Source organism: Nomascus leucogenys, chromosome X (genome assembly GCF_006542625.1).
Source record: "Nomascus leucogenys isolate Asia chromosome X, Asia_NLE_v1, whole genome shotgun sequence".
NCBI classification, from domain to species: domain Eukaryota; kingdom Metazoa; phylum Chordata; class Mammalia; order Primates; family Hylobatidae; genus Nomascus; species Nomascus leucogenys.
The window spans coordinates 89,196,751-89,216,579 of record NC_044406.1 but is presented as its reverse complement, the minus strand read 5'-3'; the positions used below and the strand labels follow the sequence as shown (position 1 = coordinate 89,216,579).

The following is a 19,829-nucleotide window of genomic DNA, read 5'->3' as shown; positions in this document are numbered from 1 at the left end:
AGAAGCCTCACTGTGCGAGGCCCACGTGCTTTTACATCCCGCGCTTTTTGCCCTTTGCCCTTGGCCGTCATTGCTTCCCCTCCAAAGGGAGGTGAGGTGACGCAAGGCAGTGGGGGAGGGGGAAACGGCCGGCTGCTTAAAGCTCTCCGATTGGTGGACTGAGGAGCGAGAACGAGGCTCGAGCTGAAGCGTTGAAAAGAGGGACAAAGGGGGTGGGGCTAACGGAAGGCGGGGCTAAAGGAGCTTAACGGAATCGAGACGCAAGTGCAATTGTCCGCGCGCCTCGCTGCGATGGCGGCGGCGCCGAGCACAGTCAGCCCGCTGGCGGCGGAGTCTTCCCCTCAGGAAGCTACCGTCTCTGCCGCCTCCTCCTCCTCCTACACCGCCTGCGCGGCGGCGGCGGCGGCGGCGGCGGCGGCGGCAGTAATTGTTCCTGCCTCCTCCGCCACCTCCGCCCCTGCCTGCCCGCCTGCCGGTGGCTGTGGCGACGGCGGCGGCGGCGGCTTTGGCGGCTCCACTATGGCGGCGGCGGGGAGGGGGGGCAGTAGTTTTAAAGTAGACACCCGCCCTTGCCTCAGAGAAGGTGAGTTCCCGTCCCGGGGTGCGGGGGCGGCCCCATCTCCTTCGCTGCCTCTCTTCAGCCCGTCCGAGATTGGGCTGGGCGCGGTTCGCCACTGCCCCACCCCCCACCTGCCGTGGCGCAGTAAAGGCCAAGCTCGCCCCGCCCCGCCCCGCCGTATTAGCCCCGAGTGTGCAAGATGGACTGAAGCAGAGAGGGCCTTCCCTACCTCTCCCACCTGTAAAGGATGGGGGCCCCCAGGCAAAAGAATTGCAGGTACTCATGAGGCAGGAGTTTGAAGGGAAAAAAAAATACCACATAATTTCTCTCCCAGCCAGGACACCTTAGTGTGCTGTAGGAAGCTGAGGTGTGATTTGGAAGAGAGAGGAGGCAAGGTAGAAGTGCTGTGGGCCAAGAGGGTCAAGGATAAGGGAAGGGGGACCAATGGAGAAAGGGGTGGAGATAAAAGAGGAAATGCCGAAGAAATAAGGGGGAGTAAACCCCCCTTTGGTGTTCAACGTCCTGCAGTGTAGAAACTCGAAGTAGAATATTTACAGAGAGATGGCGTTAGAAATTTGGGCAGGTTACAAGTGTATACTTGAGCTTTAAAGTAAGATTGTCGGATTTTAGGAAGGTAAGGTCTGGTGGAGGGGACTCTACTAGGGAAAGAGGAAGAGAGTGTGGCAGAAGTACAGATTTCAGGAATCACTTTGGAGAGTTTTCTTTGGCTATTTGAGGATGTGACCTAGTAAAGCAAGGTTTACAGGTCCATCTTTAAGGTGGTTTGGCTTTTAATAAGTTCTGTTGTACCTACCAACACATATTACTCCTAACATAAAAAGATTTCTTGACTGGCTCAATATAAGCGGTATTCACACAAAGTTCTGTATACTTGTAAACAGCCTACTAATAGCAAACTGTAAAATTTGCCATTGAAATGTGTTTTTAAGCAGTTTGGGAAATGTTCTTAGCTGGTGGAGACCATTCCACTGCAGAGCATCCCAGTAAAGCATTTTGACATGTAAATTTCGTAATTAATTTCCAGAATTTGCTGTGTTACCTTATGTTGCTAACTTGCCTCCAAAGTGAAAGATTGTGGACACCAAAATAGAGGAAAATAAGTTCATTTTTCTTAGGACGATACCCCATTAAAATTATCGCATAAAAATAATCTCTTCTTCACATTCTTAAATGATATATCCCTGTGTGCTATTCCATAACCTTTCACACCTTTCACTTTGGAGGAATGGCAAAGTAGAAAAAAAACCCTTACAATATTTGTATAGGCACATTACATAAATGCCACTAATTAAATATGGAAGTTAGAAATACACTAATGTTTTGTTTATCAACTCTCTAACTAAAGTCAACCTTTGAAAGACTCCATTTAGTGTCTTCAATCAGCCTTAAGGGATGGAAACATGAAATCTGGATTTTAAATTTTTATATCAACCTCTATGTCCGTAACCAGCTAGTAGGCAAGAGCAGTTTTATAGGCATCAAGATCACAATTCAATTTGGTTCTCATCATCTGTTCTCAGTAAGGTTTAAGACCAGTATCTCATGGAAAAAAAAAATATGGCTTTTTGCCTGGTGATGTAACTGGTTTGTTTGCAGTATCTTTTAATATATGCAAATATTAAAGGCTTTCAGAGAGCTAATTTCATAAAGTAGGAGCAATACCTTACTTATATTATTGCTAGGCAGTAAAATGAGGAGCACCCTGGCGTAGGAGTGTGATGCAGTTAACGTAGGTTCAGCTGCTAATTAATTCACTGGACTTTGTGACCCTGAACAGGCCCCATGCCCTCTCGATTTGGGTTTTGACATTTTTGAAATAAGGGAATAAAACTACCCACACTCTGAGGGTTGATTTCAGATCTGAAAGTATCAACAACCATGATTTTGCTGTTCTGGATTGATACTCTTTCAATCACATTTCCATGGTTGTGCCCTAGAACAATAACTCATAAATCGTAAGAAACCTTTTCTGATAGTTATCACCTGACATTCAGTGAATAATGAGATCTATGTTGAGTTAGTGTTGAGACAATTTACTAGCATATGAAAAACCAAATATAATTGTTAACCTAAAAATTCTCTTACCATTTCATTTTAGCTAAATATCCTTCATTCACTATTCAGTCCAAACTAAAATTCTCTCACCTTTTCACTTAACAAATGGCAAACATTTTATATATTGCACTGTTCGAAACACTATTAGGCCTCAAAATATTTTTGTTTCTCTCTCTCTCTCTCTCTCTCTCTATATATATATATATAGAATATATATATATATACACATATGCCATAAATGGTTGTCAATTATGATGGCGGATCAAGGAGAAGAAAGGAAAATGTTACTTGGTGGTGTGCCAGTATCTTTTGCTTGTTTAAGTCCTAGTTAAGAGATTGCTCTAAAAGGTGTCAAAGAATTGTCAAGATTCAATTATTGCAAGTCCATTCCTTATAGGATCATTAAAAGTGGTTTGGAAAAGCATTTGCTGATCCATTTTGAACTGTAGCTGTTATTCTTGAGGATTTCATCTGTCTTGGGGTGGATAATGAACAAATGTCAGTGGAGATTAGAAACTAGCAAACAGGGAATATTAGAAGCTTTCAAAGGTTACAAATGGGACATTGAGCAGTAAACCTAGAAATAGAACAAAAAAAGAAAAGAAATGTCATCTGAAAAGACACATATACACTCAGAATTCACAGTAAAGGGAATTATGAGATTTCGTAGGACACTTCATATTTCATTTTTCAAAAATGTTTAATGGCTCAAAAATGAATTTTCACTCAGGAATAATGTTCTGGTATATTCATAGTAAAAAAAAATATTGCTTATTTACCTCTTCCTTTTAAGAAAAAATATATCAAATGTATCCTGTTTTAGATTGGAAGACCTTCTGGCTTTTTATTTAGCTATTAATCCGTTTGTGTAGCAATGACCTAACAAGACTATCATTTGTCTCCATATTATTCAGTAAAGTTTCAAGTTAAATGATAGTAAGACCACCATAAGAAAATCTAGTGGGTAGGCTGGGCACGGAGGCTTACACCTGTAATCCCAACACTTTGGAAGGCGGAGGTGGGCAGATCACGAGGTCAGGAGATGGAGACCATCCTGGCTAACACGGTGAAACCCCGTCTCTACTAAAAATACAAAAGATTAGCCGGGCGTGATGGCACACGCCTATAGTCACAGCTACTCGGGAGACTGAGGCAGAAGAATCACTTGAACCTGGGAGTGGGAGGTTGCAGTGACCCGAGATTACGCCACTGCACTCCAGTCTGGGCAACAGAGCGAGGCCCCGTCTCAAAAAAAAAAAACAAAAAAAGAAAGAAAAAGAAAATCTAGTGGGTAACCTTTCATGTATTCAGGAATCATTTATTGAACACTTCTATGTGTGTGTGCCAGGCACTATGCTTAGTGTTAAGGATATACGGACAAATTAAACACAGCTATACTAAACAACTCAATAATAGTGTTTGATAGTAAAATTATAAAATATTTAAATAAGGGAAGGAATGCAGTTTTAAATGTTACTAGTCAGAATCCTGAGCCACAGGACCATTCCATTGTTTATTATAAATCTGTACTCTGTAGCTCATAGTATTTTATATACTACAGGCACAGTAAAGCAAATTATACTGTAAATCTAATGTTGGTGTGAGGGAAGAATAGTAAACTGTTACAGAATTAGTTTTTAATTCTCTGCATTTGGCAGGTGGAGATGTCTGGAGAGAGGTAAATTATTATTTGTTCGTTTCTGACCCTCTCTATTAGATTTCAGTGTGTGAAAATACTAAGCTTGTTTTAAAGACTAACTTAAGCATACCCCTTACTATATTTATTACATATCGGTTAAGATAAAAACTTTGATTCTTTCCCATCTGAAACCAGCCTTGCAGATTCATTCACATTTACTAACCTGTCGGAATGAATGCCATGTATTTGGTGGCTTTCTGATGCAAAGTAGCTGTCATGGGACCAAGTGTATTAATGGATTTACACAGTACCTTAATTCAGTTTCTGACTTCACAAGCATGAACCCTGAGCTGGCTAGCCACAAAGTGCTTATGATTATGAAGGTAAAGGACTTGGTTTAAATAAAGACAATGTAAATGTTAAACATATAACTAGTACTCCCAATTATTTTGTTAATTCTGTTGTAATTTGTAATCGTTAACATGCCATAGGAAACCCTTCATTATTTGTTTGATTGTGTTAACTGTAAAGTAGCTAAAACTTGGCAAACTCATAAGTCAGGTGTTAATCTTATGAGCTGAAAAACTAAGGACACTAGATAGCGTTATAGCTGTGAGTCATCATGCTGAGAGGTACAGATCTGCATTTCTACCACAGCTATTATTCATGAAAACTCCTTAAACAGAGTGTGACCCTTAGGGGAAAAAGAGTTAAAACGTTTTGTGTAGGTTAACTCAGTTCCCCAGTCTCCTATAACTTAGTGCTGTGCTCTGCTCATTCTTTTCTAAGATTGTGATGGTATTGTATTAAAAGATTGCAAAGGTCAAGTCAGTTTTTTTTAATTCTATTTAATCAAGAATGCTTGAGGGAGTTTAAAAGTGTAATCATGGAAAATACAGCATATGTGCTCTTTGCACAATTAAAATGATTATTTCTCAGATTTTTTTAATGCCTGACTTTAAATCTGTGACTGAGAATGAGATTTATGTTTATGATATTGCAGCCAGTCCTGAAGTTTGCTCTATTTTTGTTACTTTATTAAAGTAGGATATACAACGAATCTTTTACAATGCTAGATGTTTTTGCATCAAGATCAGTTGGCCTGTGAACTTCCCACTTCAGCAAAGCATTAAAACTTCTAATAGCAAGTTTTTCCCATAAACATCTGACGAGTTATCCTGAGGAGGAAATTTGGGGGTTTGTGCAACTCAACCTAATTGTCATTTAACAAATGCAAGTGAGATTCATTTTATTAAATATAGCCAGTTATATCTAAAATAGAGTCACGTAATTTGAATAGCTTAAACTTGGGGGTTAACAAAGAACATTTAATTGGAATGAACAGAGAATTCTCTTGCCCGGAACTGAAGAAATATGGTAATTTTCTGGTTCCTTTCCTCAGAGATCCTGCATGGTTTACAATTCCATAAGCACGGGTGGACCAAATTCATTATTCTCACTCAAGCCATAAATGTTTTATTTTTGTCATAAAGATGCATTTCATCTTAAATTGCCTGTTGTTATGTAGTAGCATTAATTAGAAGGTTTCAAATATGATAATTTGGATTTCACACTCAGCTGCACTTCTGAATGCAGAAGTTAATGTTACTTTACTTTCACATAATAGTGCTGCTATTTGGAGTAGGCACAATCCAACAAAAGTAGCTAAAAAGTAAGTTTCTATCAAGTCAACCTCTTGGCTTTTTATATCATTGAAGGCAGATATTCTGGTACAAACTGAATTGAGTATTTTATATCAACATAAGGGATTTTAGTAATGCCCAAGTCCATAGAATGTGAGTTATTAGTACTCCTAATTGCATTTTACTGACTTAAGAACATCCCTCTACTATTACTATTGTCTCTTCCCAGACTACTAGAATTTTTTGATAGACCAAATCCACCTGAGTCTAGAATCATATGTTTTACATTTTACCTCCCTCAATTCTTTAATTCCTATTACCTCTCTGGGCCTTAGCTTCCACATTTATGAAATGAGGACATTGGATTGGTGCTAAACTGGAGGCAGTTTTGCCTCATGGGATATTTGACGTTGTCTGGAGATATTTTTGGTTGTCACAACTATGGAATGCTACCGGCATCTGATTGGCAGAGGCCAAAGATGCTGCCAAATATCCTACAATGCATAGGACAGGCTCCTCACCACAATCAATTATCTGGCCCAAAGTGACAATAGTGCCGAGTTTCAGAAACCATGAACTAGATGACCTCTAAAATAACTCTGGTCTAAATAAAATGATTATGTATAATATTAAGTAAAAAGTTCAAAGCTTCTGAATTAGTGAACAAGCATACTTTATCAAGTGCCTACATGTGTTGAACGTTTTAAAAATGATTTCATTTAACATTCACCAAATCCTAGAATTCAAAATTACACATTGTATTTCTGTACCTTTTAGGCGAAATAAAAAACGGTCCATAGTGGTTACATAATTTGCTGAAGGCTATATAGTTGTGGATAAAGATGGGATTTGAATCTATTTGACCAGCTCAGAATCTTATTTATTTTTTTCCTACATCCCAGTGCTGTAGGTCATAGTTTTTCTCCCCATTACAAATTATTATGAAAGGTTTATTTTCTTAGGTCATGAAAACATTTCTTGTAAGAGGGAAATGAAGAGGTAAAACACTCTTATTTATAGAAAATTGGAGTTTATTCATTCTCCTACCAAATGCTGAAGCCACACTTACATGTAATCAAATACATTACATGGAATATATGAGCTCTCCGATCAGATCCCATTTATAATTTGTCACAAAACTACCATTTCATTTCAAATAACCATCATAAATGTTATCCAAAAGTGGATTGTTTATGTCATGGTAGCAAAACAACCATCACTTGCTCATGCAGTTTCCTCTGAGCAGCAGGTTGACTCTACAGGGCAGCCGTCCTTCATGCAGTGATTCAGATGCTTTTATCTTTTATTTTTTTCAATATTTTATTTTATGTTTTATTGTGGTAAAATATGCACACCATAAACTTTGCCATTTTAAGGGTGAAATTCAGTGGCATTAAGTACATTTACATTGTCAAGCAAGCTTCACAAAGCACTGTCCATCTCCAGAACTTTTTCATCATCCCAAATTGAAACTCTGTACATATAGGTCATAGTTTTGTTATATGACCATATTTCTCCACTCTGAAGAACTTTGTGATGTATTTAATTTATGGAAAGTAATGTATATTTAAAAGTTACGCTTAATTTGTTAACAGTTGGCAACTTGAATAGTTTCTTATTACCACAAAGCACAGCATTGCAAAGCAATTTTACCCTCTTATATCCTGAGTATAAATGGGACCATCTAGTAAACACTGGTCTTATCTTTTCCACATCTTACTATTTTTAAACCCTTACTTCATTATCACATGTAGGTTATCTTCCCATTTTGAACCTAGTTTTTGATAGTACTTTCTTATTCCCCATTGCTTTTGTTTCATGTTAAAATGGAAATAAATGATATCAGCATCAGAAATTCCTGTATATTTTAAAGATGGTACATTCCACTTCATATTTGAGAGCATGCCTTTGTGTCATTAAGATCTCAATACCAAGTTTCACTAAAGTAGGCTTTGATTCTGATTATAAAATCTTGCTCCTCGGCCGGGCATGGTGGCTCACGCCTGTAATCCCAGCACTTTGGGAGGCCGAGGTGAGTGGATCACGTGCGGTCAAGAGTTTGAGACCAGCCTGGCCAACATGGTGAAACCCCATCTCTACTAAAATTACAAAAATTAGCCAGGCACAGTGGTGCATGCCTGTAATCCCGGCTACTTGGGAGGCTGAGGCAGGAGAATCACTTGAACTCGGGAGGCAGAGGTTGCAGTGAGCCAAGATCTCACCACTGCACTCCAGCCTGGGCGGCAGAGTGAGACTTCATCTCAAAAAAACAAACAAAAAAAACTTGCTCCTCTATCCTTATCTCTTTTCCAAGTTTATAGTAGCATAAAAAAGTTCAAATGTACCAGGGAATGAAGAACAGTTGAAAAATTCTAGGCTAGAAATATTGAAAAAATATGCCTAAAATTAACCAGGAAGTATTTACCATACCATGTTCAAAGAAGTGTATTTTTTCCAGATGAGACTTGAAATCATGCTTCACAATATTCAGTATATTGTCATTTGATATTCTAATGTTTAATCTGTTTATATTTTTAATTCTAGCTCTCCTAATTTCTTACTTACTTAGATTGAAAGATAAAAGACCATCTGCCATGAATTTTGTACATTTATCATTGGGGAAAACTCAACTATTGTACCTAAATAACCAAAATATTAATTTTGCAGAAAAATTTCTTTTTAACTCGTGTTGCAATTATTAAAATATTACACTTGGTAATAGAAATGCCTCATGGATTTTTACAAAGAGATATTTTGGAGAGAGCCAGCTTTAGGGTTAGGATATAGACAAGAAAATAAAGATAATGGAAGAGTAGAAGAAGAAATATTGGGACCCTTTGATTTTTTAGGCCCTTAAAGGTTTGTGTTATCTGTATAGCTGCTGAAAACTTTAAATCATCTTCTGTGCTTCGTATTTGGAAGCAGCTACGTGTTTGGGTCCTCTGCTAAGTACCCCACCAAAATTTTGCTTCTGTATATATTCCCATCTAAAATATATTTTTTCATTGATCACCATCAACCCATATAAAGTCAGGTAGAAACAGAAATCTGAAAGGCTGTGATATGTTCTTAGTCACACAGCTAGTTAATAGCAGGGTGAAAACTAATGCAGTCTCTCTCATCCTAATGCTTTTTACAACTCTTAACTACTTTTGGAATTAAGAGTCAGTATAAACCCACACTTAACAGCCAACCAATAAAAATAAATTTATTTCGTATTCTAATCAGTTAAGGAAGAGAAAAGACATGGGGAGAGTATAAAGAAGAAAAGAGAGGAAGATGCCCCTAAGTTTCTTCAGCTATCCCTTGGTTCCCATTTCTACTAGAATCAGCTCTTAAGTCCCAATTCTATGCCAGAACAGTTCTATTCCTGGCAGGTAGTGAGTTCTCAGTAAACATTAGTTCCTTCCCAGTCATCTTCCTCACAGTCAACATTATCTGCTCACCTATCTAATTTAACATCTGCTCCCTGAGGCTGGCCTTTCCTCTAGGCTGTCACCCTGAAACAGGCTGAAAGACATCTGTATTGTCACCAGTTTCCTCTCGACTTTCAGAATTGGCTATTGGTCATTTTTTTCTGGGAGTCCAAAAATCATGCCTCAAATAGTGGGGGTTGGGGGTTGGGTGGATCGAAAGAAACATTTAGCATCTCTTGTGAGTCAGACATATTTCTTACATATGTCAAGCCTGGAGATGACGTCTCTTTTTAAGATTAGCCTTGCCTGTAATCCCAGCACTTTGGGAGGCCAAGGCAGGCGGATCACCTGAGGTCAGGAATTTAAGACCAGCCTGGCCAACATAATGAAACCCCGTCTCTACTAAAAATACAAAAATTTGTCAGGCATGGTGGCGCACGCCTGTAGTCCAGCTACTTGGGAGGCTGAGGCAGAAGAATCACTTGAACCCCGGAGGCAGAAGTTGCAGTGAGCCAAGATCACACCACTGCACTCCAGCCTGGATGACATAGCAAGATTCCATCTCGGAAAAAATAAAAAAGACTAGCCTTTTTAAGAGCAAGCTCAGGGAAACCTTGGGCAGACTTAGATTTGAATCCTGGCTTTGACACTTACCAGCTGTGTGACTTTGGGCAAACTGTTTAACCTCTCCAAGCCTTAGGTATGACTTTTAGAAAGTAGACATCATCAAATTCATGTCAAATTTAGAGGAAATGCAACCTGAGGAGAATTTGGCAGTATACAGTAGCCTCTGGAAAACAACACCCATTTTATAAATTTGTTCTCAGTGGAAACCCCCCTTCCATGAGCCTCCTGGTGGCAGATTCTAGAAGATCCAAAAAGATCTTGAAAGCCTGGAAATGGTGGTTTGACTCTAACAAGGTAAAACTTAAAATCAAAAATATAAGTATATATTGGATCTGTTTTGGGATCCAGAAGAATTTCTAACTATGTCCTGGAGGGATATATTTTAGCCAGTTCTAGATCAAAAAGAACCATGTATTTAATCGAAAGTTAGCTGAGCATGAGTCAACAGTATGATATGACCATCAAAAAATGGTGAAGCTATTGTAGACTATATTAATAGAAGATAAATATTCAAAATAAGGAGTTAAATATGCTTAATACTACTGAATTGTACACTTAAAATGGTTGAGATAGTAATTTTACATGGATTTTACCACAATTTAAAAAAATAAGTACCCCACCAAAATTTTGCTTCCGTATGTATTCCCATCTAAAATATATTTTTTCATTGATCACCATCAACCCATATAAAGTCAGGTAGAAACAGAAATCTGAAAGGCTGTGATATGTTCTTAGTCATACAGCTAGTTAATAGCAGAGTGAAAAAGGTGGTCCCATTTTACTTATTTGTTGTTATTACAGTATTAAAGTGATTGTGTTTAGGTTATACCTTATGAGTGGCAGGGATTTAGGCAAACTAATAAAAGGATTAGAAATTATGACATACTGGGATTAATTCACAAATAGGGCAGAGAGGGAGGGAAGAATAAATATGTCCTAAATAAATAATGTTGTCTTAAAATATTGAAGGATTGTCATTTTAGAAGAAGGTTTATACTTACCTTGTTGTATCACCTGGGAAACTTTAAGAAACAAAACAAATAGTAAAATATGACTGGGAACCGCTCTCAGAGATTCTAATTAGTCTGGAGTGGATCCTGGGCACTGGTATGTTTTAATTGGTGATTCTGGTGTGCAGCTAGGCTTGAAAACAACCGTGGTGGAAGATTGAACCAAACGACTAGTTTGGCTAAGAGATTATGGCCAAATATAGGCTAAAAGCAGAGATTATTTAGCCTCAACTTCGGAGAATTAAGTAGATTTGAAGTAGTGCAAAAAAGATGTACATTTATATATCCTTATTTTTTTTCAAAAATCTCTTCATGTTAGACTAAAGCATAATTTAGCTTGGTAAGTACCATTCTAGATGGCAAGACTTTTATATCAATCAGCTTAGTCACCAAATAGATACTGGACAGCTATTATGTGTAAGATTCTAGGCCTGTCCTATAGGGCAACGATTCCCATCCTGACTGATCATAAGAATCACTTATGGATGAATTGAACCACTCATAGATACTTTGATTTTAATTCAGCATGTATGATTTTGAAAAGCTATGTGTGTGGATGTGATAGAAAACCCTGATTAATAATTATTTTTACATTAGGATTGTTCCTGAATATTTGAGTAGATATAAACCATTTGACTGAATTAGGAAAGTATGCTACTTAGAAAAAATTTGGATAAATCCTTTTAAGTACATTTTAATTTTTCTTTTTTTTCCTTTATTTTCTCCTTGCAGAACTCACAGTCTGCCTTTTAAATACATTGTAAATGTGAATCATCATTCCAATATCTTTTATAATTTCATGTTTTCATGTATTTTAATTTTCAATTACTGAAATCAGAGGATCAACACATTTATTACACCCATAAACAGAATTTGTCATTGACAATTGTAGACGAATTTATTGCATGTAAAGTCAAAGCTCCATCTCCTGCATCAGGAACAATATTCCTTAAGCTTAAATGTAATAGATCTAGGCCGGGCACAGTGGCTCACACCTGTAGTCCCAGTACATTGGGAGGCAGAGGCGGAGGCAGAGGCAGGCAGATCATTTCAGCCCAGGAGTTTGAGACCAGCCTAGGCAACATGGTGAAACCCTGTCTCTACAAAAAATAAAAAAAATTAGCTGAGCATGGTGGTGTGTGCCTGTAGTCCCAGCTACTTGGGAGGCTGAGGTGGGAGAATTGCTTAGCCCAGGAGGTGGAGGCTGCAGTGAGCCATGATTGTGCCACTGCACTCCAGCCCGAGTAAAGAGTAGGACCTTGTTTCAAAAAAAAAAAAAAAGTAATAAATCTAAAGGATTATTGTATTCATAGCAAGTTCTAAACTCAAGCTTTAATACTCTCTAGTTTTGATATACCTCTTCTATTCTTTCCTTCCATTCTGTGCCCACTGCCCTTCTTCTGGTTCAATCCTGAAGCCTGAAACTGACCCCTGGTATACCCACTTTAAGTCACTCCTTTCCCCCCGTTGAATGCAGAATTAAGTCCATATGCCCTTGTGAAGCCCATCATGACTTGGCTTTATTCTAAGCTTTCCATTATTGTCGTTCATACTCTTGCCTCCCCTGAAATACTTGTATTCCACTCTTTTTGTTTGAATTTTACACATCTTTTAAAGTTTAGCTCAAAATCAGTTCTACTCCAGAAACCTTTTTTTCCCCCCAAATTCCTCAGCAGGAGCACACTGTACCTTCTTGTGCCTTATAACACTTAGACCATGTTGGTCTTGGGATCATAGTTCTTTCGATACACATCTCATCTTCCTTACTAAATTGTCAATTTCATGAAATTAGGAATTGCATCACGTAGTTTGTCGTCTCCAACATGTGGAACAGTTATGTATGCATAATGAAAAGAGTCAAGATAATGCAAAGTTAAGTTCCAGCTAAACCAAATGACATGTGACAAGTTATTTTGATTTCGCTGAATCCTAATTTTCTATTCTTCAAAATTTTTGAACATTTAGACAAATGTGCCACTTACCTTGCACATTTGTCTTAAGGTCTAAAGGGATAATCTATCATTTTTGACATACAGAGGGCCTCATTAAATGTTTGTTCTTTCTTATCTCTCAAAAATATCTACCATAATACTTTGAAACTAAGCTCAATACATAACAATAAAACTATATGATACCCAAGACACTGAGGGCCTGAACTAGGTAGTGTTATGAATTAAAAGGAAAAGGTAGAGGTTGAAAAATGTTATAAGCTAGAATTGATATGAGTCAATAATTTTCTGGGGAGAAGAATGACTGAGATTTTAATTCCAGGAATATTATGCCATTTGATTAAAAAAAAAAAGAGACCAAGAACTTGTTTGAGGAAGAGTCAAAGGAAGTAAGTCTAGGCAATGCCATTCTAAACGAAAAATTACAGGAGCACTAGTATTTTCATAGGCTTCATGGAAATGATCTGGAGCCCCAGTCGTGAAGGGGTGTGTTTAAAAAAAAACAGCATTGATATTTATGAACTTGAGTGTCAGTTTCAAACTTGGAGAAGTCTGGAATTAAGGGTTGATCTAGGAGAGAAATAAGTGTTAAATTTTAGGAATTCTTGAACCTTTAATAGTTTCCTTTTGTTTCCTTAAAAGAAATGGTTCTTTTGTAATAAGTTATATTGTAATCAAAGAATAATATTTACTTAACTTTCTTTTTAATTTTTACTTTTCTTTTTTTTTTTTTTTTTTTTTTGAGATGGAGTCTTGCTCTGTCACCAGGCTGGAGTGCAGTGGCGCAATCTCAGCTCACTGCAGCCTCCACCTCCCAGGTTCAAGCGATTCCCCTGCCTCAGCCTCCCAAATAGCTGGGACTACAGGCGTGCAACAACACGCCCAGCTAATTTGTTTTTGTGTGTGTGTATTTTAGTAGAGATGGGGTTTCACCACGTTGGCTAAGATGGGTCAGTCTCTTGACCTTGTGATCCACCCACCTTGGCTTCCCAAAGTGCTGGGATTACAGGCATGAGCCACCATGCCCAGCCTTTACTTTTCATGGGTACATAGTAGGTGTATATATTTGTAGGATACATGAGATGTTTTGATACAGGCGTGCAGTGTGAAATAAGCACATCATGAATAATGGGGTATCCATCCCCTAATCTATCCATTGAGTTTCAAACAACCCAATTACTGTTTACATTATTTAAAAATATATGGTTATTACTGACAATAGGCACCTTGTTGTGCTATCAAATACTAGGCTTATTCATTCTGTTTATTTTGTGCCCATTAACCATCTCTACCTCCCCACCAACCCCCCACTACCATTCCCAGCCTCTGGTAACTATCCTTCTAATCTGTATGTCTGTGAATTCAGTTGTTTTGATTTTTAGATCCCACAAATAAGTGAGAATATGCAATATTTGTCTTTCTGTGCCTGGTTTATTTCACTTAACATAATCTCCAGTTCCATTCATGATGTTGCAAATGGCTGAATCTCATTCATTTTATGGCTGAATAGTACTCCATTGTGTATCTGTACCACATTTTCTTTATGCATTCATCTGTTGGTGGACACTTCGGTTGCTTCCAAATCTTAGTTATTGTAAACAGTGCCGCAACAAATATAGCAGTGCAGATATCTCTTTGATACACTGATTTCCTCTCTTTGGGGTAAATACCCAGTGGTGAGATTGCTGAATCATATGGTAGCTCAATTTAGTTTTTTGAGGAACCTCCAAACTGGTCTCCTTAGTAGTTGTACTAATTTACATTCCCACCAACAGTGTATCAGGATTCCCTTTTCTCCACATCCTTGCCAGCATTTGCTATTGCCTGTCTTTTAGATATAAGCCATTTTAACAGGTGAGATGTTATTTCATTGTAGCTTTGATTTGCATTTTACTGATGATTAATTACGTTGAACACCTTTTCATATGCATGTTTGCCATTTGTATGTCTTGTTTTGAGTACCGGCTATGCAAATCATTTGCCCATGTTTTGATTGGATTATTAGATATTTTTTCCATTGGAGTTCTTTGAGTTCCTTCTATATTCTGGTTACTAATCTTTTGTCAGATGGGTGGTTTGAAAATATTTTCTCCCATTCTGTGAATTGTCTCTTCACTTTGTTGATTATATCCTTTGCTGTGCAGAAGCTTTTTAACTTGATATGATCCCATTTGTCCATTTTTATGTTGTTGCCTGTGCTTGTGGGGTATTGCTCAAGAAATTTTTGCCAAGACCAGTGTCCTGGAGATTTTCCTCAATGTTTTCTTGTAGTAATTTTATGGTTTGAGGTCTTACATTTAAGTCTTTAATGCATTTTGATTTTAATTTTGTATATAGAGATAGGGGTCTAGCTGCATTTTTCTGCGTATGGATATCCAATTTTCCCAGCACTGTTTATTGATGAGATTATCTTTTCCCCAGATTATGTTCTTGGAACCTTTCTCAAAAATGAGGTCACTGTAGGTGTGTGGATTTGTTTCTGGGTTCTCTATTCTGTTCCATTGGTCTGTGTGTCTGCTTTTATGCCAGTACCACAGTGTTTTGGTTACTTTAGCTCTGTAGTATAATTTGAAGTCAGGTAATGGAGGAACAATTCCTCCAGTTTTGTTCTTTTTACTTAGGATAACTTTGGCTATTCTGGGTCTTTTGTAGTTCCATATAAATTTTGAGATTTTTTTTCTATCTCTGTGAAGAATGTCATTGGTGTTTTGATAGGGATTGCTTTGAATCTGTAGATTGCTTTGAGTCCTATGGAGATTTTAACAATATTGATTCTTCCAATCCATGAACATGGAATATTTTTCTATTTTTTGGTGTCCTCTTCAATATCATTCATCAGTGTTTTACAGTTTTCATTATAGAGATCTTGCATTTCTTTGCTTAAGTTAATGCCTAGGTATTTAATTTTATGTGTGGCTATTGTAAATTGGATTACTTTTTTAAATTTTTTAAATTTTACTTTAAATTCCAGAATACAAGTACAGAACATGTAGGTTTGTTACATAGGTATATATGTGCCATAGTTTGCTGGACCTATCAACCCATCATGTAGGTTTTAAGCCCTGCATGTATTAGCTATTTGCCCTAATGCTCTCCCTCCTTTCGCCCCCACCCCCCAACTGTCCCCAGTGTGTGTTATTCCCCTCACTGTGTCCATGTGTTCTCATTATTCAACTCCCACTTATGAGTGAGAAATGCGGTGTTTGGTTTTCTGTTCATGTGTTCGTTTGCTGAGAATTATGGCTTCCAGCTTCATCCATGTCCCTGCAGAGAACATGATCTCATTCCTTTTTGTGGCTGCGTAGTATTCCATGGTGTATATGTACCACATTTTCTTTATCCAGTCTATCATTGATGGGCATTTGGGTTGGTTCCATGTCTTTGATGTTGTAAATAGTGCTGCAATAAACATACATGTGCATGTGTCTTTATAGCAGAATGATTTATAATCCTTTGGCTATATATCCAGTAATGGGATTTCTGGGTCAAATGGTATTTCTCATTCTAGGTCCTTGAGAATCACTACACTGTCTTCCACAATGGTTGAAATAATTTGCATTCCCACCAATAGTGTAATAGTGTTCCTATTTCTCCACAGCCTTGCCACCATCTGTTGTTTCTTGACTTTTTAGTAATCACCATTATGACTGGCATGAGATAAAAACTATGGAATGCTTCATGAATTTGTGTGTCATCCGTGTGCAGGGGCCATGCTAATTTTCTCTGTATCATTCCAATTTTAGTATATGTGCTGTTGAAGTAAGCATTTGAATTATTTTTTAATTTCTTTTTCAGATTGTTCATTGTTGGCATATAGAAATGCTAGTCCTTTTTGTGTGTTGATTTTGTTTCCTGAAAATTTACTGATTTTGTTTATCAGTTCTAATAGTTTTCTTGTGGAGTCTGTAGGTTTTCCCAAATATAAGATCATATCATCATCTGCAAACAAGGATAATTTGACTTCTTCCTTTCCCATTTGGATGCCCTTTATACCTTTTTTTTTTTTTTTGTCTGATTGCTCTAGCTAGGACTTCTAGTACTATGCTGAATAACAGTTTTGACACCGAGCATCCTTGTCAAGTTCCAGATCTTAGAGGAAAACCTTTCAGTTTTTCCCCATTCATTGCAATACTAGCTGTGGGTCTGTTGTATATGGCTTTTATTATGTTGAAGTATGTTCCTTCTATCCCCAGTTTTGTGAGGGTTTTTATCACAAAGGAATGTTGAATTATATCAAATGCTTTGTCAGCATCAATTGAATGGATCATATGGTTTTTAATCCTTTATTATATTAATATGATGTATCTCATTGATTAATTTGTGTATGTTGAACCATCCTTGCATCCCAGGAAAAACATCCTACTAGGTCACAATGAATGATCATTCTAATGTAGTGCTGAATTCTGTTTGCTAGTATTTTGTTGAGGACTTTTGCATCAATATTCATCAGAGATCTTGGCCTGTAGTTTTCTTTTTTGGATGTCTCTTTGTCTGGTTTTGGTATCAGGGTAATACTGGCATCATAGAATGAGTTTGGAAGTATTGCTTCCTCCTCTATTTTTCAGAATAGTTTTAGTAGGATTGGTCTTAGTTCTTTAAATGTTTGCTAGAATTTAGCAATTAGGTCCCAGGCTTTTCTTTACTGAGAATTTTTTTTTATTATGGCTTCTATCTCATTACTTGTTGTTGGCCTGAATGGTTTTGGATTTCTTCCTGGTTCAATGTCAGTAAGCTGTATCTATCAAGGAATTTGTCCATTTCCTTTAGATTTTCCAAATTACTGGCATATAGTTGCTCATGGTAGACACTAATGATCCTTTGAATTTCTGCAGTATCAGTTGTAATGTCTCCTTTTTCATTTCTGATTTGATATATTTGGATCTTCTTGCTTTTTTTCTAGGTAGTCTGGCTAACAGTTTGTCAATTTTGTTTAACTTTTCAAAAAAACCCAGCTTTTTGTTTCATTGATCTTTTGTATTTTTAATTTCAATTTCATTTATTTCTGCTTGATATTTATTATTTCTTTTGTTCTACTAATTTAGGGGTTGTTTTGCTATTTTTTTCTAGTTCTTTAAAATCCATCATTTGATTATTTATTTGAAGTTTTTCTAAACTCTTTTTAAATGTAGAGACTTATAGCTATAAACTTCCCTCTGAGTACTGCTTTTGCTGTATTCCATAGGTTTTGGCATGTTGTGTTTCTATTGTTATTTGTTTCAAGAAATTTTTCAGTATCCTTCTTAATTTCTTCATTGAACCACTGGTTATTCAGGAGAATATTGTTTAATTTCCATGTATTTTTATAGTTTTCAAAATTCCTATTATTATTGATTTCTAGTTTTATTCCATTGTGGTTCGAGAAGATGCTTGATATTATTTCAGTTTTTTTGAGTGTTTTAAGAGTTGTTTTGTGACCTAACATATGGTCTATTCTTGAGAAAGACCTTTGTGCTGAGGAAAAGAATGTGTATTCTGCAGTTGTTACATGACATGTTCTGTAAATATCTGTTAGATCCATTTCGTCTGTAGTGCAGATTACATCTGCTGTTTCTTTGTTGACTTTCTGTCTGGAAGATCTTTCTAAAGCTGAAAGTGGGGTGTTGAAGTCTCCAGCTGTTATTGTATTGGGGCCTATCTCTTTCACTTGAGTAATATTTCCTTTATATATCTGGGTGCTGCAGTGTTGGGTGCATATCTATTTAAAATTGTTATGTCCTCCCTCTGGCTGAACTGACCCCTTTATCATCATATAATGTCCTTCTTTGTCTCTTCTTACAGTTTTGGTCTTGAAATCTATTTTCTCTGGTCTAAGTATAGTGACTCCTGTTCTGTTTTAGTTTCATTGGCATGGAATGTCTATTTCTATCCTTTCATTTTCAGTCTATGTGTCTGTGTAGGTGAAGTATGTTTCCTCTAGGCAACAGATCGGTGGGTCTTGTTTTTTAATCCATTCAGTTAGTCATTGTCTTTTGATTGGGAAGTTTAGTCCATTTACCTTCAGTATTATTATTGATAAGTAAGGACTTAGTTCTTCCCTTGTGATTTTTGTTTCCTGGTTGTTTTGTGGTCTTCTCTTCCTTCTTTCTTTCATTTCTGTCTTCCTCTAGTGAAGATGATTTTCTCTGATAATATGATTTAATTTCTTGCTTTTTATTTTTAGTGTATCTATTGTATGTTTTTTGGTTTGAGATTCCCATGAGGCTTGCAGATACCTTCTCATAACTTATAACCCATTATTTTAAACTGCTAACAACTTAACACTATTTACATAAATAAACAAGCAAAAAGAAAACTAATAAAAACTCACCTTAACTTCATCCCCCCACTTTTTTTTTCTAACATGAATTTGCTATTGCTTATAAGATGATGGCTTAACAAAGGAACAATCTCCCTTTTTGTAAAACAAATATCTGTGTTTCTAACGCGAGTTCTGCAGAGAAATATAGAGGGAGAACAGAGCAGCAAAAGCCATCTCAAAATCAGTGAGACTCTATGGAAGCAGCTTTACATTTTGAGTCTTCCCATACAAAGCTTTCCAGTCTCATTGCATATAAAGATTAATTGCAAAAATAATGCAGGGATATCTAAAAACCTGTTTATAGTACACTGATACTTTGTCATATGGAATTCCAATCTGTGACTGGCTGCCATGTACCCTGATCAAACAATATACACACAAACCAGACAGCTTTTTACTGAGACGGTCAGTATCCATAGTGATTCCATAAAAATGCCACTCTCATTTCTGGAACACTCTGCCATATTGTCATTTGGGAATGAATATCAGAGTCAACCTGCACCATTCATAAGCACTTTCCCCCCAAAAAATGTAATGTGCAATAATGGCAAATTCTGACTTCATTATATGAAAGGCATTTGTTGGGTTTCTCACCAATTTGAGCATCTCTGG

At 37.1% G+C, this 19,829-nt stretch overlaps 1 protein-coding gene and 1 non-coding gene across 3 annotated transcripts in view; one reads left to right on the top strand and one right to left on the bottom strand.

The window, feature by feature from the left end:
* The first annotated feature begins 239 nt into the window (after positions 1-239).
* Positions 240-19,829, top strand: part of ZMAT1 (zinc finger matrin-type 1) — a 51,451-nt gene continuing 31,861 nt past the window's right edge. For both annotated transcript variants that reach the window (XM_030807061.1, XM_030807060.1), the window contains exon 1: positions 240-583. In XM_030807061.1, coding sequence (XP_030662921.1) covers positions 292-583 — 292 coding nt within the window. In that variant the 5' untranslated portion in view covers positions 240-291. The remainder of the gene's footprint in view (positions 584-19,829) is intronic.
* LOC115833384 lies at positions 16,580-16,686 on the bottom strand. The gene has a single exon (XR_004028821.1). It is a non-coding gene; the product is annotated as a U6 spliceosomal RNA (small nuclear RNA).